Here is a 16,783-nt window from a genome sequence, read left to right on the forward strand (position 1 = left end):
GCAGCAAAGAGTCCTGTGGCACCTTATAGACTAACAGACGTATTGGAGCATGAGCTTTCGTGGACATACCGGTGCATACGACGAAGTGGGTATTCACCCACGAAAGCTCATGCTCCAATACGTCTGTTAGTCTATAAGGTGCCACAGGACTCTTTGCTGCTTTTACAGATCCAGACTAACACGGCTACCCCTCTGATACTGGAAAGGAAGAGTAGATTGAATTACTTGCCTCAGTGAAATTAAATATTCAGAGAATTGCTGTGCCTGTGATGATGACTGGGGCTTGCTCACCTGTGGCTCTCCCTCCCCATGCTGTGGAGGCACGGCCACGCAGGTCTGCATCTGCAAGCAGGCACCCTGCTTCCGGTGCAGCTCCCATTGGCCGTGCTGGCCAATGGGCTGGGGAGGGAGGGGAAGGCAAAGGGAGAGATTGTAGGGAGCTCTGGAGCAGGGGAGAGGGGAGTTGTCTGGCACAAAGGGGGGGCTCTCTGGAGAGGGGTGACAGTGGCACAGAGGTCATTGGAGGTCTCTTGAGGGGGGCAGAGGGTTGTGTGGGTCTCTGTGGGGTGGAGGGGAGTGATGGATGGAGCCAGCCACAGCCCTGGTCTGCTCTGCAGGGGGGTATTGCTATAGCCCCTTCAGGAAGCCCCCTCTGTACTGTGTATTTTATGCCAGCCCCGGGGTGCCCATCGCTGCTCCTTTCCCCCGCCCCCGGCTCCATCTGTCTGTCCCCACAACCCCCCAGCTGTGTCTGTGTGTCTCTGACAGTGACAGACTCCTGGGGACCTGGGGCTCTCTCTGCCTGCCGCTCCCTCCCCCTCCCTGCTGTGGAGGCATGGCCAGGCAGTTCTGGCACTGCCCCCTGCAGCTCCCATTGGTGGGGGTTCCCAGCCAATGGCCTGGAAGCCGGGTCAGTGCTGGGGCCTCCCCGCAGCATGCAGTGACTCTGGGGACAGGGGAGTTTCTTGTGGGGAGGTGAGCAAACTGCCCCCAAGGTGAGAGCGCTCCACGTTGCCAACCCATGGCGCGGGGCTCCCCAAAGCTAGGGCCCGGGGCCCAAACATTGGTGGAGCTGGGCCCACCTTCATGAATATTGATGGAGCGTGGGCACCACGGGCCCATATAACTCGCTGCCTATGGATGGCATTGGACTTCAGTTGTGATCCATCACATTTTTGCTACTAGGGAGGCGCTCTGTTGGAAGGTTGCAGGGAAAGGTAGGAGGAAATTATTAAAAAGATTCATCTTATGACAAATGCCAGCTTCCTAGAGATCCCTTGACCTGCTTACTTAATGCCCCAGGAAAGGATCTACATTTTAAACAGAGCAACAAATTAATTTATTATTTATTGCAGCTAGACTTTGTATTGCACGTTATTAGAAAAATATGACCCCCTCCTCCTATGGAATTGTGGCATAGTAAAATATGGACTGTCCTTGTAATGGAAAAGCTTTCACACCACAAAGCACCAAAAAGAGGATACGTATGTATACATATTTCTGTCGTCTCATAGGGTGAGCACTAAATGTAATATTTATAAAATAAAGAGTTTATTTCATTTTTGTCATAACTTTAATTTAAACCAAAGCATTTGTTGGGGAAGGCACTTTACTCTAGACAAGGAACATATTTTACTACAATGAAGCTGACACTGAAAGCATTTATCAGTATCACTATCAGGATTTACAGGGCCCAGGATAAGGTGTCAGCCTCCCCTCTTTGGTCCAGAGCCTTGCTGGACCCCATCTCCCAGAGAAGCTATCCATGATGTAATTTTCTGTAGCCCATCCCTTCCTGTCAGAGAGCTAACAGTCCCTTATTTATAACCCTATCCCTTGTTGTTTTTAATGACCCTGCCCTCACCAACCCTGCCAGCCCCTAGGCCTGCACTCACACAGCTTAGTACTCATATTCAACCATGCCCACTCACACAGGGACCACAGAGACCTTAGTTGAATTGAGTGTGGGTACTAATTTTTATATCGATTCATTAATACTGTATTGATAAGACAATCTACTCTAAAAGTGTCACCAAAGCGTAACAGAGACAGAAGCTCAGGTTCTGGCATCCGACGAAGTGGGTATTCACCCACGAAAGCTCATGCTGCAAAACGTCTGTTAGTCTATAAGGTGCCACAGGATTCTTTGCTGCTTTGTCAGAGGTAGGCAGACTCCATCCAAGATGCCTTTGCAATCTTCAATAAGCTGTCTCCTGGGTGCAGTCATTATGGGTATGTCTACACTGCAATTCAACACCCAGGGCTGGCCTGTGTCAGCTGACTCAGGTTCTCAGGGCTTAGGCTAAGGGGTTGTTCAGTTGCTATGTAGATATTTGGGCTCAGGCCAGAGCCCATGCTCTGGGACCATGCAGATATGCCCAATCATCTACACAGCAATTAAACAGCCCAGTAACCTAAGCCCTGCAAGCCCGAGTCAGCTGACACAGGCCAGCTGCATTTGTTTAACTGCAGTGCAGACATACCCTTATAGTAACAAGAATTTGTCATGTTGCATCTCCTTCGGAGCTCCGTTTCTCAAAAAAGCTGTCTTCTGTATGTCAGGTAGAATCTACGGTTAAACTCCATTTCTGCACAGGGTTGTCTAAACCATCTGTGACTGCAAATAAAGGATTCCTTTGAGGATGTTGACCCAGATCTTCAGGTGTGTCACAATGCCTCTTTGTGCACCTGAGGAAGGTGGGCAAAGGTAGTTTAAAGTCACCTTTGCAGTCACTCAGGGCCAGATTTGTAAAGGTATTTAGGCACCTAAAGATGCAGATAGGCGCTTAGTGGGATTTCAAAAGCTCCTAGGCACTTCTGAAAACCCCAGTAGGTACCTACTTGCATCATTAGGTGCCTAAATACCTTTACATATGTCACCTCCAGCCTCTGGGCAACAGGGGACCAGTTTGGTATTGGATACAAACTGCTACAACTGCTATAATTTTGTACAACTAAGACCCAAACCTTAATGGACAAAGCTGCCAGACAGACAGCAACCACACAAACGCTTGGCTAATATTATTTGCCTGGTATTCATTTTGCGACATTCTGAACTCCAACTGTGGCATCATTACCTGTGACAGAAAGACCAAATAATTCTTCCCCACCAGAAAAAGTGATATACTTCCTCCACAGTTCATCAAATTTGGCTTGGAAGATTTGTAATCTATCACTTGCTTCCCAGGGAGGAATGTCTTCCGCACCAGGGCCTCTGCAAAAATCAACATAGTCAAATTCACATATACGGTAATACCAATTGTGCAGGTTTTCCAACGAGCATCATAGAGGTACTGTTTAAAGAAATGGAAAACTCTCCTAGCCACATACTATGAAATATTTTTTAAACATGAGGGATTTTTTCTGACAATTGATGTTTATCACAAAAGATCTGAGAAGACGGGCCAAAAATATAGTTGTTTTGACATCAGATGTTAGGTCTTTCCTAAGGGTCTTTCCTACATTTCCGGTGACACAACTCGCCCTAACTGCCAGCATCTGAAGTTAACAGGAACAAAAAATTCAACAAATGTTTTATTTTGTTTCTATTACTTTACATTAATTTTTATTTTAAAATATATATTTTAATTAATGTGATTTTCACTTTCACTCTTCATGAAACAAGGGAAAATCACTACAACAGATAGCAATCAACACTCAATGGAGAAGATTACAATAGTTAGTGCCAGAGACAAAATTAAACCATCAAGTAAATACAATGAAGCTATATGATTTTTCCCCCCTAACTGTAAACTTCGATGGCTCAGTGCACTGGGTAACAGGATTCAGCAAGCCTGAATCTCCATTGACTTCAAAGGGACTATTGACACATTTAAAATTAAGCACACGCTTAAGTGCTTTGCTGGATCAGGACCTTAGAAGAGTTTGACTTGAGATTTGGGCTGAGGTTCTGGTTGATTCTTATTTTTTCCAATCCTAATTAATTCATCTAACATTTCAAACTTGAATCTTACACTGAAATTACTGAAATGAATCTATGGCAATAATAGTATTTGCCCAACCTAGGCCTTTAAGGGTAAAACACAGTGGGGAAAAAAATTTGCTTTTTGAAACTATGTATTTCTTTCAGCTGTAATGTGCCTCTTACAGCCTCTTGTTAGTTTCCTGAAGACATCTTAGATGTACCCTTCTGGAACAATTACCAATGTAACAATGTTGTACTACACCATGATTCACTCACTTTTCATTATAGTCTGTGTAAAATTCCACAGCATCAATCTGGAACTTTTTAACACCATTCAGTAAATCTGTTTTCATGGATGGTTGCACTTCAAGCAGCAAGTCCTGAATCTTCAATACCTATCATAAGTAAATATATGCATAAAAGTGAAAATAATCAGAAGGATTTGAAATAAGTGAATGTTTAAAATAAACTGGTTCTCCTCCAGTCATGTGGCACAAAAAATTCTGACAAGAATGACTGTACTTTGCCTACTCTAGAAGTGATAAAGCTACAGTACCTGTGTGTTTAGGTTCTTCCAAGCATATGCCAACCCATCAACTCTTTCTGCATTTCCATCTTTAAACAGTAGATCATACTTATGTAGCAGAGCATAAGATTCCTCTATAGGTCCAACTGTCATGTCAATTTTAATCTCAGCCTCTCGTATTTCCTTTAGGGCTTCCATTGCTCCTCGCACATCATCAAGATCATTGATTGGCCTGTTTAATCGCTTGCTGAGATTGTCAATGAATGTGTAAACTGCATCCATGTCCATGGCAGCTTTTTTATTTAAAGCTAATCCAAATGATCTCTGCCTCAAACGACATTCCTGAATTAAGGCCATTTTCAAAGACTCAGTTGCAAAATCCACTGATTCCAATATGCAATGACTTGGCAGTTCTCTAATTTGGATTTCTAATTGCTAAGAATAAAACAAATAATCAACTTTACTGCACTATAACTTTTCTGTGAACAGCAGAAGAATTTTAAGCAATACTTACAGAAAAGTAATTAATCTGTGTTTGGAATTCAGACATCACTGGGTTAGTCTCTAGAAATTCTTTTACTTTTTCCTCTGGATCCTAATATAAATGGAGAATTGTGTATTATTGTTTAACATTTATAGTAGCCTCCTTATCCCCGAATGGGCTAGGTGTTGTGCAAACATAAATGAAGACATGGTCTCTGTCTCAAAGCTTAAGATCAAATTTAAGTTTTATAAATCATTCCAACTGCTTTGTTTTTCTGTCTTCTCTCCTTTTCCCCATTCCCCTTTTGAATCACATTTTCTGTATCTGTCAGCAGGAAATTGACACAGACCACAATTCCAGTTACCACTCCAAATATTTCTGTGGAGTTTGAAATCAAGCTACCAAAACTGTGGTGGGAAATTTTAGTCTACCCATCCCCACTCGTTGCAGAACAACTCATATTCACCTACACCTAGAACATCTTTATGAAGTTGAAAATACACTCTATAGCCGCCTCACAGTAGCTGAATGAATCAACAGTCCCTTCTCCCAGAAAAAGACGGTTACTCACCGTTGTAACTGTTGTTCTTCGAGATGTGTTGCTCATATCCATTCCAGTTAGGTGTGCGCGAGCCGCGTGCACGCTCGTCGGAAGATTTTTACCCTAGCAACACTCGGTGGGTCGGCTGGGCGCCCCCTGGAGTGGCGCCGCTATAGCGCCAGATATATGCCCCTGCCGACCCATCCGCCCCTCAGTTCCTTCTTGACGGCTACTCCGACAGTGGGGAAGGAGGGCGGGTCTGGAATGGATATGAGCAACACATCTCGAAGAACAACAGTTACAACGGTGAGTAACCGTCTTTTCTTCTTCGAGTGATTGCTCATATGCATTCCAGTCAGGTGATTCCCAAGCCTTACCTAGGCGGTGGGGTCGGAGAGAGACGTGGCAGAATGTAAGACTGCTGAGCCAAAGGCTGCATCGTCTCTGGATTGTTGTACCAATGCGTAGTGTGAAGCAAAGGTGTGAACCGATGACCAGGTAGCCGCCCGACAGATTTCCTGGATGGGGACATGGGCCAGGAAGGCGGCAGAAGAGGCCTGCGCTCTTGTAGAGTGCGCAGTGAGATGGCTAGCCTGAACATGAGCAAGCTTGTAGCATGTCTTGATGCAGGATGTTACCCTAGACGAGATCCGCTGGGAAGAGACTGGCATGCCCCTCATGCGGTCTGCTACAGCTACAAAGAGCTGGGGCGAACGCCGAAAGGGTTTCGTCCTCTCTATATAAAATGCGAGAGCCCTACGGACGTCCAAAGTATGAAGCTGCTGTTCCCGGCGCGATGAGTGCGGTTTCGGGAAGAAAACAGGGAGGAAGATGTCCTGGTTTACATGAAAGGCAGACACTACCTTAGGGAGGAAGGAAGGGTGTGGTCGCAGGTGCACCTTGTCTTTGTGGAAGATCGTATAAGGAGGGTCAGCTGTCAGGGCGCGAAGTTCTGAGACTCGCCTCGCCGAAGTGATAGCGACGAGGAAGGCCGTCTTCCAGGAAAGATATAAAAAGGAACACGTGGCCATAGGCTTGAAAGGGGGCCCCATAAGTTTGGCTAAGACCAGGTTTAAGTCCCAGGTAGGGGTCGGTCGCCGGACCTGTGGGTACAACCGCTCTAGTCCCTTCAGGAACCTGGAAACCATTGGGTTAGAAAAAATAGAACGGCCACCTTCGCCTGGCCGGAAGGCCGAGATAGCCGCCAGGTGCACCTTTAAAGAGGAGACCGCGAGGCCCTGCTCCTTGAGGGACCAAACGTAGTCCAATATCGCTGGAATAGACACCAGATGAGGATCGAAGTTGTTCTGATTGCACCAGTGTGAAAAACGCTTCCACTTGGCAAGGTAAGTCATCCTAGTGGAAGGTTTCCTGCTCCCCAAAGCACCTGCTGTACCGCGGCAGAACAACGCCGCTCCGCTTGGCTCAACCACGCAGGAGCCATGCCGTGAGGTGAAGGGACTGCAGGTCCGGGTGGTGAAGCCTGGCGAAGTCCTGCGTTATGAGGTCCAGCCACAGTGGCAGGGGAATTGGTTCCGCCACTGTTAGGTCGAACATGCTGGAGCAATGAGAATGAGGTTGGCTCTGTCCCTCCAGAGCTTGAGCAGCACTCTGTGAATGAGGGGAAATGGCGGAAAGGCATAAAACAGGTGTCTCGTCCACGGGAGGAGAAATGCGTCTGAGAGGGAGCCCGGGGAGCGTCCCTGGTAGGAGCAGAACACATGGCATTTCCTGTTCTCTCTGGAGGCAAAGAGGTCTACTCGGGGAAAGCCCCACCTCTGGAAAACTGTATGGATGACATCGGGACGGATCGACCATTCGTGAGACAGGAATGACCTGCTGAGGCGATCTGCCAGGGTGTTCTGTACTCCTGGGAGAAAAGATGCTACTAAATGAATAGAGTGGGCTATGCAAAAGTCCCACAGGTGAATGGCTTTTTGGCAAAGTAGGGAGGAACGCGCCCCACCGTGCTTGTTTATGTAGAACATTGTCGTCGTGTTGTCCGTGAACACGGATACACAGCGGCCTTGTAGCTGGACTCGAAACGCCTGGCACGCTAGGCGGACTGCCCTCAGCTCCCTCACGTTGATATGTAAGGCCAGCTCCTGGGGTGACCAGAGGCCTTGAGTGTGTAGGTTCCCGAGGTGGGCACCCCAACCCAGAGATGATGCATCCGTGGTCAGTGCCACTGAGGGTTGGGGAGGGTGGAATGGTACCCCTGCGCAAACTACCGCGGGGTCTAACCACCAAGTGAGGGAGTCAAGGACTGTCCAGGGGATCGTGACCACTGAGTCTATATTGTCCCTGTGTGGGCGGTATAGTGAAGCGAGCCATGTTTGAAAGCACCGAAGCCGCAGTTTCGCGTACAGGGTCACAAAGGTGTATGACGCCATGTGACCTAGGAGGCCGAGGCAGGTATGCACCGACGTTGTCGGGAAGGATTGGAAACTTCGAATGATCGAAGACATTGCCTGAAAACGTGGCAGAGGGAGGCAGGCCCTGGCCAGATTGGAGTCCAGAACTGCTCCAATAAATTCTATCTGCTGCGTTGGAGTCAGAGTAGACTTTTTGACGTTGACCATAAGGCCTAGCCTCCCGAAGAGGTCTGTGACTACACGCAGGTGCTGGGATATCTGCAGCCGGGAAGTCCCTCGAATGAGCCAATCGTCAAGGTACAGGTAGACGTGTATTCGACAACGGCAGAGGGCGGCAGCAACTACGGCCATGCATTTGGTGAAGACTCTCGGGGCCATAGATAGGCCGAAGGGGAGCACCGTGAACTGGTAGTGCTGGTGGTTGATGACAAAACGAAGATAGCGTCTGTGTGGCGGGTAAATGGCAATGTGGAAGTACGCGTCCTTCATATCGAGGGCGGCATACCAGTCTCCCGGATCCAGGGATGGGATAATGGTCCCCAGGGTTACCATGCGGAACTTGAGTTTTACCATAAATCTGTTGAGTTCTCACAGGTCTAGGATTGGTCGTAGACCTCCCTTTGCCTTGGGGATTAAAAAGTAGCGGGAATAAAACCCCCTGCCCCTCATGCCCTCGGGCACCTCCTCTACGGCACCCAGACTTAAGAGTGTATGGACCTCTTGCAAGAGGAATTGCTCGTGAGAGGGGTCCCTGAAGAGGGACGGGTAAGGAGGGTGGGAAGGAGGGGGAGAGACCAATTGGAGGTGGTATCCCGCTTCCACCGTGCTGAGGACCCAGCGGTCGGAGGTTATCTGGGACCAGGCAGGGAGGAAATGGGAGAGACGGTTGGAAAAGGAGGGTGAAGGATCCGGTAGGGAAACTAGTGGGTCGTCCTCGGGCGTCCCATCAAAAGTTTTGCTTTGTCCCCGAAGATGGTTTTGGGGGCGCTTGAGTTTGGTTTCCCTGGTTGCCAGATTGTCTCCGCCGGTTCACCCTGCCACGACGTCTGGTGTCTTGTTGCGGTCTGGGCTGATTATAGGGGCGGTACGGCTGGGGCCTGAAGGACCTACATTGGGTTACCGGTGTGTGCATGCCCAACGAGCGCATTATAATGCGGTTGTCCTTGAGGCTTTGCAGTCTTGGGTCGGTTTTCTCTGAAAAGAGATCCTGTCCATCAAAGGGTAGATCCTGAATCGTCTGCTGCAATTCAGGAGGAAGACCCGAAGCTTGGAGCCATGATATGCGCCTCATCGTTATCCCAGAGGCAAGAGTTCTGGCTGCCGAGTCCGCTGAATCCAGAGAGGCGGGAGTCTTGTGGTAGGAGTTCAGTGAACTTGCCTACAGATACCTATGTATTAAAGTTGTAACGGCTGTGGAAGCAGGGAAAGAATTAATAAGGATTTGAAGGGGATTTTAATGCATGTCAGTCAGTTAGCAAGAGTCAGGCCATATTGTAACCCTAATGACGTGAGACTTGTAGAAGCAAGGATAGTGCGAGGCGAGAGGACAAGAACTGTGTACAAAGTTATTACGACCTTGCAACAGTCTAACCAAATATGCAGGCTTGCTTTTCTTAGGAGTGAGACAAATAAGATAGCAGAAAGGCTTATGTATAAACAAAATGTATTTGTTGCTTTTTACCATCTGTATTATTGCTAGAAATTGTCTGTAACAAAGGTATAAAGGCTTGCTGTAATTGTTTATCAGTTGAGAGACCTGTCCAGGACTGGGGCAACCCTGTGTCCTATGGCACTCTCTCCCTCCATTGTAATTACTGGAGAAATAATAAAGTATTTGATTTTGCTGCACCCAAACAAAAAGCGAGAACTGAGTTTTTCTCCGACAATTTGGGGGCTCGTCCGGGATGGCAACGCCCACGGACCCACAGACGGCTACTACGGATCATTCCCCTTCGAACCCCATGGCGCCACATGAGAGGTATGAGACCTTTTGAAATCTCTATTGGGGTATCGGAGGAGGACTGTCCGTGGGGACGTCTGTCTCTGTTGGGCTCACGCCATCTGAACTTATTGACTGTGCAGCAAGATCAGATGCAGAGTGGTATTGGGGAAAGGCCCCAATAAGGTTAGTTTATAGCAGTATTGGGAACTGCTGAGTTGGCCAACAAGGTAATGCATAAGGTAATGCATAGGTAAATGCATTAGAATGCACCGGTGCTGAGGGGTTTTTACCGCCTCAAGAGGGGTTGTCATACCGCCTCATGGTATTGGTCCGGACCAGGTAAAGATGCATCGTGGTTAAAAAAAAAAAAGGTAAAGAAAAAGGTAAAGAAAAAAAAAGGTTAAAAAGAAAAAAAAAAAAAGAGGCCTTGGTGTGTGTGTGTGTGTGTGTGTGTGTGTGTGTGTGTGTGTGTGTGTGTGTGTGTGTGTGTGTGTGTGTGTGTGTGTGTGTGTGTGTGTACACCAGTGTGAGTGGCTGTTACCGGAAGACGCCCAGAATACCCTGTGAAGCGAATGCTCATGATCAGGACTACTCTAACGCAAGCCCGGTAACTAGTGGATCTTTAGGAGATCCGACCCACGGTGGGCTGACTCGGCCTGGCATAATCCGGCGAGGAAACTGCCTGGGTCTAGGCGTGTGTGAACCCATCTTCCCTCCCCTTTCCCTTCCGTGTGGGGCTTTGCTCTTGGCCTTGTGCCTCGGACTGATGGTAGGAAGCACTGCCAGCGTGGGATGAGATGGACGGATGCCTTGAAGGCCAGGGTGGTGCTGAGAGAGCCTGGGACGGTGCCGCCGATTCAGCCGTTCGGTCCCGGGGCGGTACCGAAGAACGGTACCGGTCCTGTCGGTGCTGGGACTGAGATCGGGACCATCTACCGTGCAGGTGCCGGGAGGTCGACCGGGATCTCGAGTCTCTATGGCGAGAACGGCTGCGGGACGTACGGTACTGAGAACGGTACTGAGAGCCGGATCGGTCCCGATAGTGACTGTCCGGAGACCGGGATCATGAGCGCCTCCGCGAGTACGACCGGTACCGCAATGGAGAGTGGTACTGGGACTGCGAGCGGTGCCGGGATCGGGACCGGTGTGAGCGGGAACGTCTCCGAGATCGCAATCTGGAGTGACGCCTCTCTTGGTGGTCAGGGGAAGAGGGCCTCATAATGGCCGGCTTGCCAACTGACTGGATGACCCGCACCGGCGGTGCCGGGGGTTGAAGCTGCGTCGACTCCGTTAGCGCAATGAGCTCTCGTGCCGTCGAGAAGGTCTCGGGAGTTGAAGGGAGAGCTAGCTCAAACGCAGCGTGAACCGGGGAGCTGTGTGGTACCGGACTCAACGGCCCTTGCGGTGCCGGAATCGACGGTGCTGCGCTAGGAGGACCTTGGAACTGCGGTGCCGGAGTTGATGGTGCTGGCGCAGGTACCGAGGTCCGGCCTGTAGGCCTGGGTGCATGCTCCTTTCTAGAGGATGTGGCCGGCGCAGCACGACGTTTCCCAGAGGGGGAAAGGGATCGGTGCCGGGGAGCCGGTGCTGGCTGATGTCAGTTCCGGGTCTCGGTACCGGAGTGAGCTGGCGCCGAAGGTGCGCTCCTCACCGATGCAGACTGCTGGCGGTCGGTGCTGGCGCCGCAGGGCTAAGTGCCGATTCCATTAGGAGCTGCTTTAAGCGAAAGTCCTGCTCCTTCTTTGTTCTTGGCTTGAACGATTTACAAATTCGACACTTATCAGGAAGGTGAGACTCTCCTAAGCACTTCAGGCAAGATTCATGAGGGTCTCCCACCGGCATTGGCTTCTGGCAGGCTGAGCACGGCTTAAACCCCGGTGCCTTGGGCATGAGCCCGCACCGGGTCAGGGGAAAAGGGGCTACTCCCCCAATCCCCCGGTGTACTACAAACACTAACTACAACTAAACTATTAAAACCTAACTATAACTACACTAAAGTTGAACTATATACACGATAAGCTAGAAATCAGAGCGAGAAGCTAGGGTTGTGGAGGACAGCAATGCCGCACTCCACTGTTCCAATGACCGTCACGGGCGGTAAGAAGGAACTGAGGGGCGGATGGGTCGGCAGGGGTATACATCTGGCGCTATAGCGGCGCCACTCCAGGGGGCGCCCAGCCGACCCACCGAGTGTTGCTAGGGTAAAAATCTTCCGACGAATGTGCACGCGGCGCGCGCACACCTAACTGGAATGCATATGAGCAATCACTCGAAGAAGAATTGTATGTTTTTTACCTATACTTTACAGCTACTAATATAAGACTAGGGCATATTCAGCACCAGATCATTTAGCATACAGTGCAGCTTGGTGGGAGGAAATACTAATGATGGCATTGGCATGACATTCTGCTCCTACAGAGGCTGGCTGTTGGGCTCTGTACAAGTTGAAGTTGCAGTTTCACCTCCACCCTCCTACCCAGATATATTTTTGGTCTTGTATAGGCTCACTTTGAACTATCTGATCTTCATCCAGGTGCTAATCTGTAGCTGGCATTGGGAGGTCTTTTGTGATTACACTTTTTGCATCTGCTGAGGAGAGAGAAAGCAGAGTATCACCTGTGTATTGTTAGTTATGAAGATGATGGCAACTCACAATTTGCACAAATGGTCTCACAGAGACACTGAAGAGGAAGAAGGACAGCACTGATTCCTGCAGAACTCTAAACATAAGTGCTCTTGTGGATGAAGAGCAGCCGTCATTCACAACTCTTGGAATATTCGTGGAGAAACCATTTGTTTAATGGTTTAATGATTGAAACCATTACAGTGCTATATCACTTAATCTCGCAAGTCTTGTAAGTGCAGCAGCAGCAACAGTGGCCAGCTCTGTCAAAGGCTGAGGAAAGGTTAGGTAATCACTGAGGTTCAGCCCATATTCATGGCCACGAAGTAGCTCCCCATAGGGGCTTTTAGGAGGGGAGGTTGGAAGCAGCCAGTAGTTAGAGAGATGGCATTCATCATGTGCAAGGATCAGACAGACTCTCTCATTCTTTAGCGTGAAGGGCTGGTAGTCTGTCCTCACTAAAGGAGGCACTTATATGTTTCTCTGCACTGGCTTTCACTAATCAGGAGCCTCCCGGATCTATGTCACAAGTTATTACTTGCCAAGCCATTCCTCAGAGTTCAACAAGTATGTGATGGAGCCAAACTCAGAGCAAAAACCCATCCACCATCCTGGACTCTGTTCTGTTTTAAAATCTTCAGTCCTGGCTTGGTTTTCCTGTGTGCAGTTTATCCTTTCTGTGAAGCTGGATGAAAGTTCCTTGCAGCAGTTGGTGCTTGTGTCTGAGGCCTAATTTATGCATTCAGGGAGGATTAGCCAGTTCACTCTTTGGAACATCTCTGCAGGCTCTGATTTCCCAGAGGCAATGGTGGAGGAGAAGATGGTTCTTTTCGCTTCCTATACAGCTGAGGCACATTCCTGTAGCACGTCCTTCTGCTGTTGTCAGAAAGATTCAGAGTGGATTTTGTGCTACCAACATTTTGTTTTTTCTGTCTTCTTCTGACCAATAAAAAATATTATGTCACCACCTTGTTCTTCTGACATAGTTCATCAGGGAATTGTGGTTATTTATGTGGTCAGTAAGAAAGAAAGGGAAGTATTAGGGCTGAGGTATCAACTTTATACTGTAAAATCTTAAGATATAGCAAATACTTACGTACAAAAAATAAATCTACTGCTCCTAGAAAATGTTTGAGGGTGAAGAAACATGACAGTCAAAATCATGCACTGTTTACAGGAAACACAATTTATTAATACAACCAAAAGCAGATCATTTTACCCAGTAAAAAGTAGCATGTTTTGCAATAAAGTGAGATATATTAATATATGTATTTAACCTGATTCCAGATGCTGGAGAATTTAGCAAAGCTCTTCAAAATATCCACTGCATCAGTTTTAAGAGATAAAATTATTGTGGTAAGCTGGATCACAGCTTTGTTCACATCCTTGTGTTCACTGATCTGTTTGTCCAAAGGTCTCAATGCCACCATCTTGGTGAGTTTGCTCTCATCACCCAGCTCGATGGCAGCAGTCTGTTCCATCTGACGTAAATGAAACAACAGTAAACCTGCGTCCAATAGTTTTACTGAACATTCTACAACAAGAATGAGCAACTTATGAGCGCAGATAAAAATAAAAGAAAAACACCCTTCATGAATAACCACTTGCTCTTAGTTTAGCTCATGTCACTGAATTATAATTCTATTCTTAAAGGTGATTTTGTAAAAATGGCTTTGTGGGGTTCCATGTTTGTCTCTCAGTGATTTCGGTATCAACTGTGCTGCATTTATGAGTAACACTGAGGGAGAGGGGTTTCCCCTAAACTGCTAGCCCTGCAATTCCTGTCTGGGCTCTGAGAGCAAAGCTGAGTTCTTTCCTTCTTGCATATACAAGCTTCTGTAAGCTGCAGAGGGGTAAATGGAACATAGTAAACAATTCTGTTCTGATGATGAATCCTACTCCTTCTCTCTTAGCTGTTTTCATGATGTAGGGCTTAGAGGAGGAAAAAGCAGTAAATCCTTTATTTTTGTCATTGAAATCAGCAGATATGACTTACTACACACAGGGAACAGATCTGCTGAATAAAAAGGAACCATTTTTACAAAGTATCAGAGGGGTAGCAATGTTAGTCTGGATCTGTAAAAGCAGCAAAGAGTCCTGTGGCACCTTATAGACTAACAGACGTATTGGAGCATGAGCTTTCGTGGGTGAATACACATGCATCCGACAAAGTGGGTATTCACCCACGGAAGCTCATGCTCCATCTGTTACATCTGTTAGTCTATAAGGTGCCACAGGACTCTTTGCCATTTTTACAAAGCCACTTTTCAGAGAACCAGCTTGGAAATGAAGCATTTTCCTCTTTCCCTTTCCTGGAATTAGAGCCAGCTCCTTCCTTTCTTTGATGGTCATAGAGATAGAGAATTTATTTGGGCAACCTTCAATCAGAGTTTCAACCCAAGACAGATGAGGCATGGCACTGCAGCCCCACACTCCTAGATATTCCAGTTGTAGCACCAGTATTTTTTTTTTAAAACCACACCCTACTGTATGTATTTACTATGGCTAGAAAGGACATGATTTCCACTGTCCAGAGGAGAAATGTTTTCTGTCTGCAGACCCTGCTGGAGCCCTAGGCATAACTAACAGTGTGAACCAAAGTAGAACTGGTGGTGGCACAACAGTAACATGCTAGGTATAAGCTAACACCAAATAAGAACATTCCTGACCAGAGAGGATGGCACAAAACCACACATATCTCTCGAGTAACTATGTTAACACATTCCTAAGAGATGGTACAAGAACACATCGACCCTTCCTAAAGATAAGGAAGGAATGACAGGATAATGGATAAGGATGTTTTGTTCAAACTAGCAGGTACGAGGTATAAGGGTGGTAACTAACAACATCTAGAGCAGGGATCGGCAACCTTTCAGAAGCGGTGTGCCGAGTCTTCATTTATTCACTCTAATTTAAGGTTTTGCGTGCCAGTAATACATTTTAACGTTTTTAGAAGGTCTCTTTCTATAAGTCTATAATACATAACTAAACTATTGTTGTATGTAAAATAGATAAGGTTTTTTAAGTGTTTAAGAAGCTTCATTTAAAATTAAATTAAAATGCAGAGCCCCCAAGACCGGTGGCCAGGTCCTAGGCAGTGTGAGTACCACTGAAAATCAGCTCGCGTGCCGCCTTCGGCACTCGTGCCATAGGTTGCCTACCCCGGATCTAGAGTGTAATACATAACTTGTTTGTACTAATGTATAAAAGAAGTCGTCATAGGAGGGGCATCTTTGTATTGGCCTAGGGGACAGCATCCTGTTATGCTGGCTGAGCCTTAACCTTGTCATAGGCATACATGTGACCCGTTGGACTCATTGTTCAACTCAAGTGTTTAGACTCGTTTCTGACACACATTGAGCATTAGGTTTGAAAGAAGTGTGCTTTTGAAAATTGTCCATGTTTCCTGAATCAACTTATCTGAAGCCTGCTTTCCCTGTCCCTGTTATATACAGACTTACAAATCAAAAATGTGCACTGTCTTTTTGTCCCATGGAGTTTCTGTGCCAGACAGTATGCTCCTCCATGTAACTTTTTTAAACCCCTACATCTGAGGGCTACATAGAAATACAACATTCTGCTTCTTTAAGCTAAAGCTATTGCCACTCCATGGTCATCTGGCAGGCCAGGATAGTAATTATAACTCTGCCCCTAGAGTGCAGACATGTCACCTGCATGACAAGCCTAGGATCCACCAGCCCAAGGGAGGTTGCTCAAAATGATTAATATTTTTATTGGATAAACTAGGCATTCGTATGTCTTTTTGGTTCCCCCATTTCCCCCCTCCCTTCCTTTCTCTTTTCTCTGGGAACTCATTGAAGCTCCTTTCAAAGCTTCCAGGGTCCACTTATTTTCCTATTTGCTCCTCACTTCCCTTTAAGAGCCATGTGCTGAACCAACTATTATAACAGTGGGAGATCTGCACACTTCTCTATGAAGACAAAGACTAGATGGAAAAAAGAAAGTGTCTTTTAAAAATCAGTTTAATTTAACCTGGTACTACCATCACTAAAATGTATTAACTATAAAATAGTTATAAGTATAAAAGTGATTGCATAGCATCACTACAAAGCAGAATTTTAAGGTTGTTTGGGCGCCTTAACTGTGCATTTCCATATCCTTACAAGTGTGGAGTTGGTTTAAGTTTAACCTTAACTATGACTGTCCTGGGTTTGTAGTGCTTGTTTTAGGGCAACTACAACATCCATGTGATGTTTTTTTACTCTTACATTACTGATAGTATGTATTCTCAAGCTTAACACGCTCTTAATACTGATTTTCTCTGGGAAGATCAATAGTGTTTTATTATGCATAATTAGCTGCATAATAAAACACAGATGATGTTAGTTTTCTCCTACAGTCTATAA

General features: G+C 47.0%; 1 protein-coding gene across 1 annotated transcript in view; it reads right to left on the reverse strand.

The window, feature by feature from the left end:
* Nucleotides 1-16,783, reverse strand: part of LOC123364581 (dynein axonemal heavy chain 5-like) — a 317,201-nt gene that overhangs the window by 209,818 nt on the left and 90,600 nt on the right. The window contains exons 29-33 of the mRNA XM_045006814.1: nucleotides 13,694-13,897; nucleotides 4,966-5,046; nucleotides 4,482-4,886; nucleotides 4,202-4,320; nucleotides 3,078-3,214 (exon numbers count right to left, since the gene is read on the reverse strand). Of these exons, the coding sequence (XP_044862749.1) occupies nucleotides 3,078-3,214; nucleotides 4,202-4,320; nucleotides 4,482-4,886; nucleotides 4,966-5,046; nucleotides 13,694-13,897 (946 nt within the window). The remainder of the gene's footprint in view (nucleotides 1-3,077; nucleotides 3,215-4,201; nucleotides 4,321-4,481; nucleotides 4,887-4,965; nucleotides 5,047-13,693; nucleotides 13,898-16,783) is intronic.

Source organism: Mauremys mutica, chromosome 2 (genome assembly GCF_020497125.1).
Source record: "Mauremys mutica isolate MM-2020 ecotype Southern chromosome 2, ASM2049712v1, whole genome shotgun sequence".
Lineage (NCBI taxonomy): Eukaryota > Metazoa > Chordata > Testudines > Geoemydidae > Mauremys > Mauremys mutica.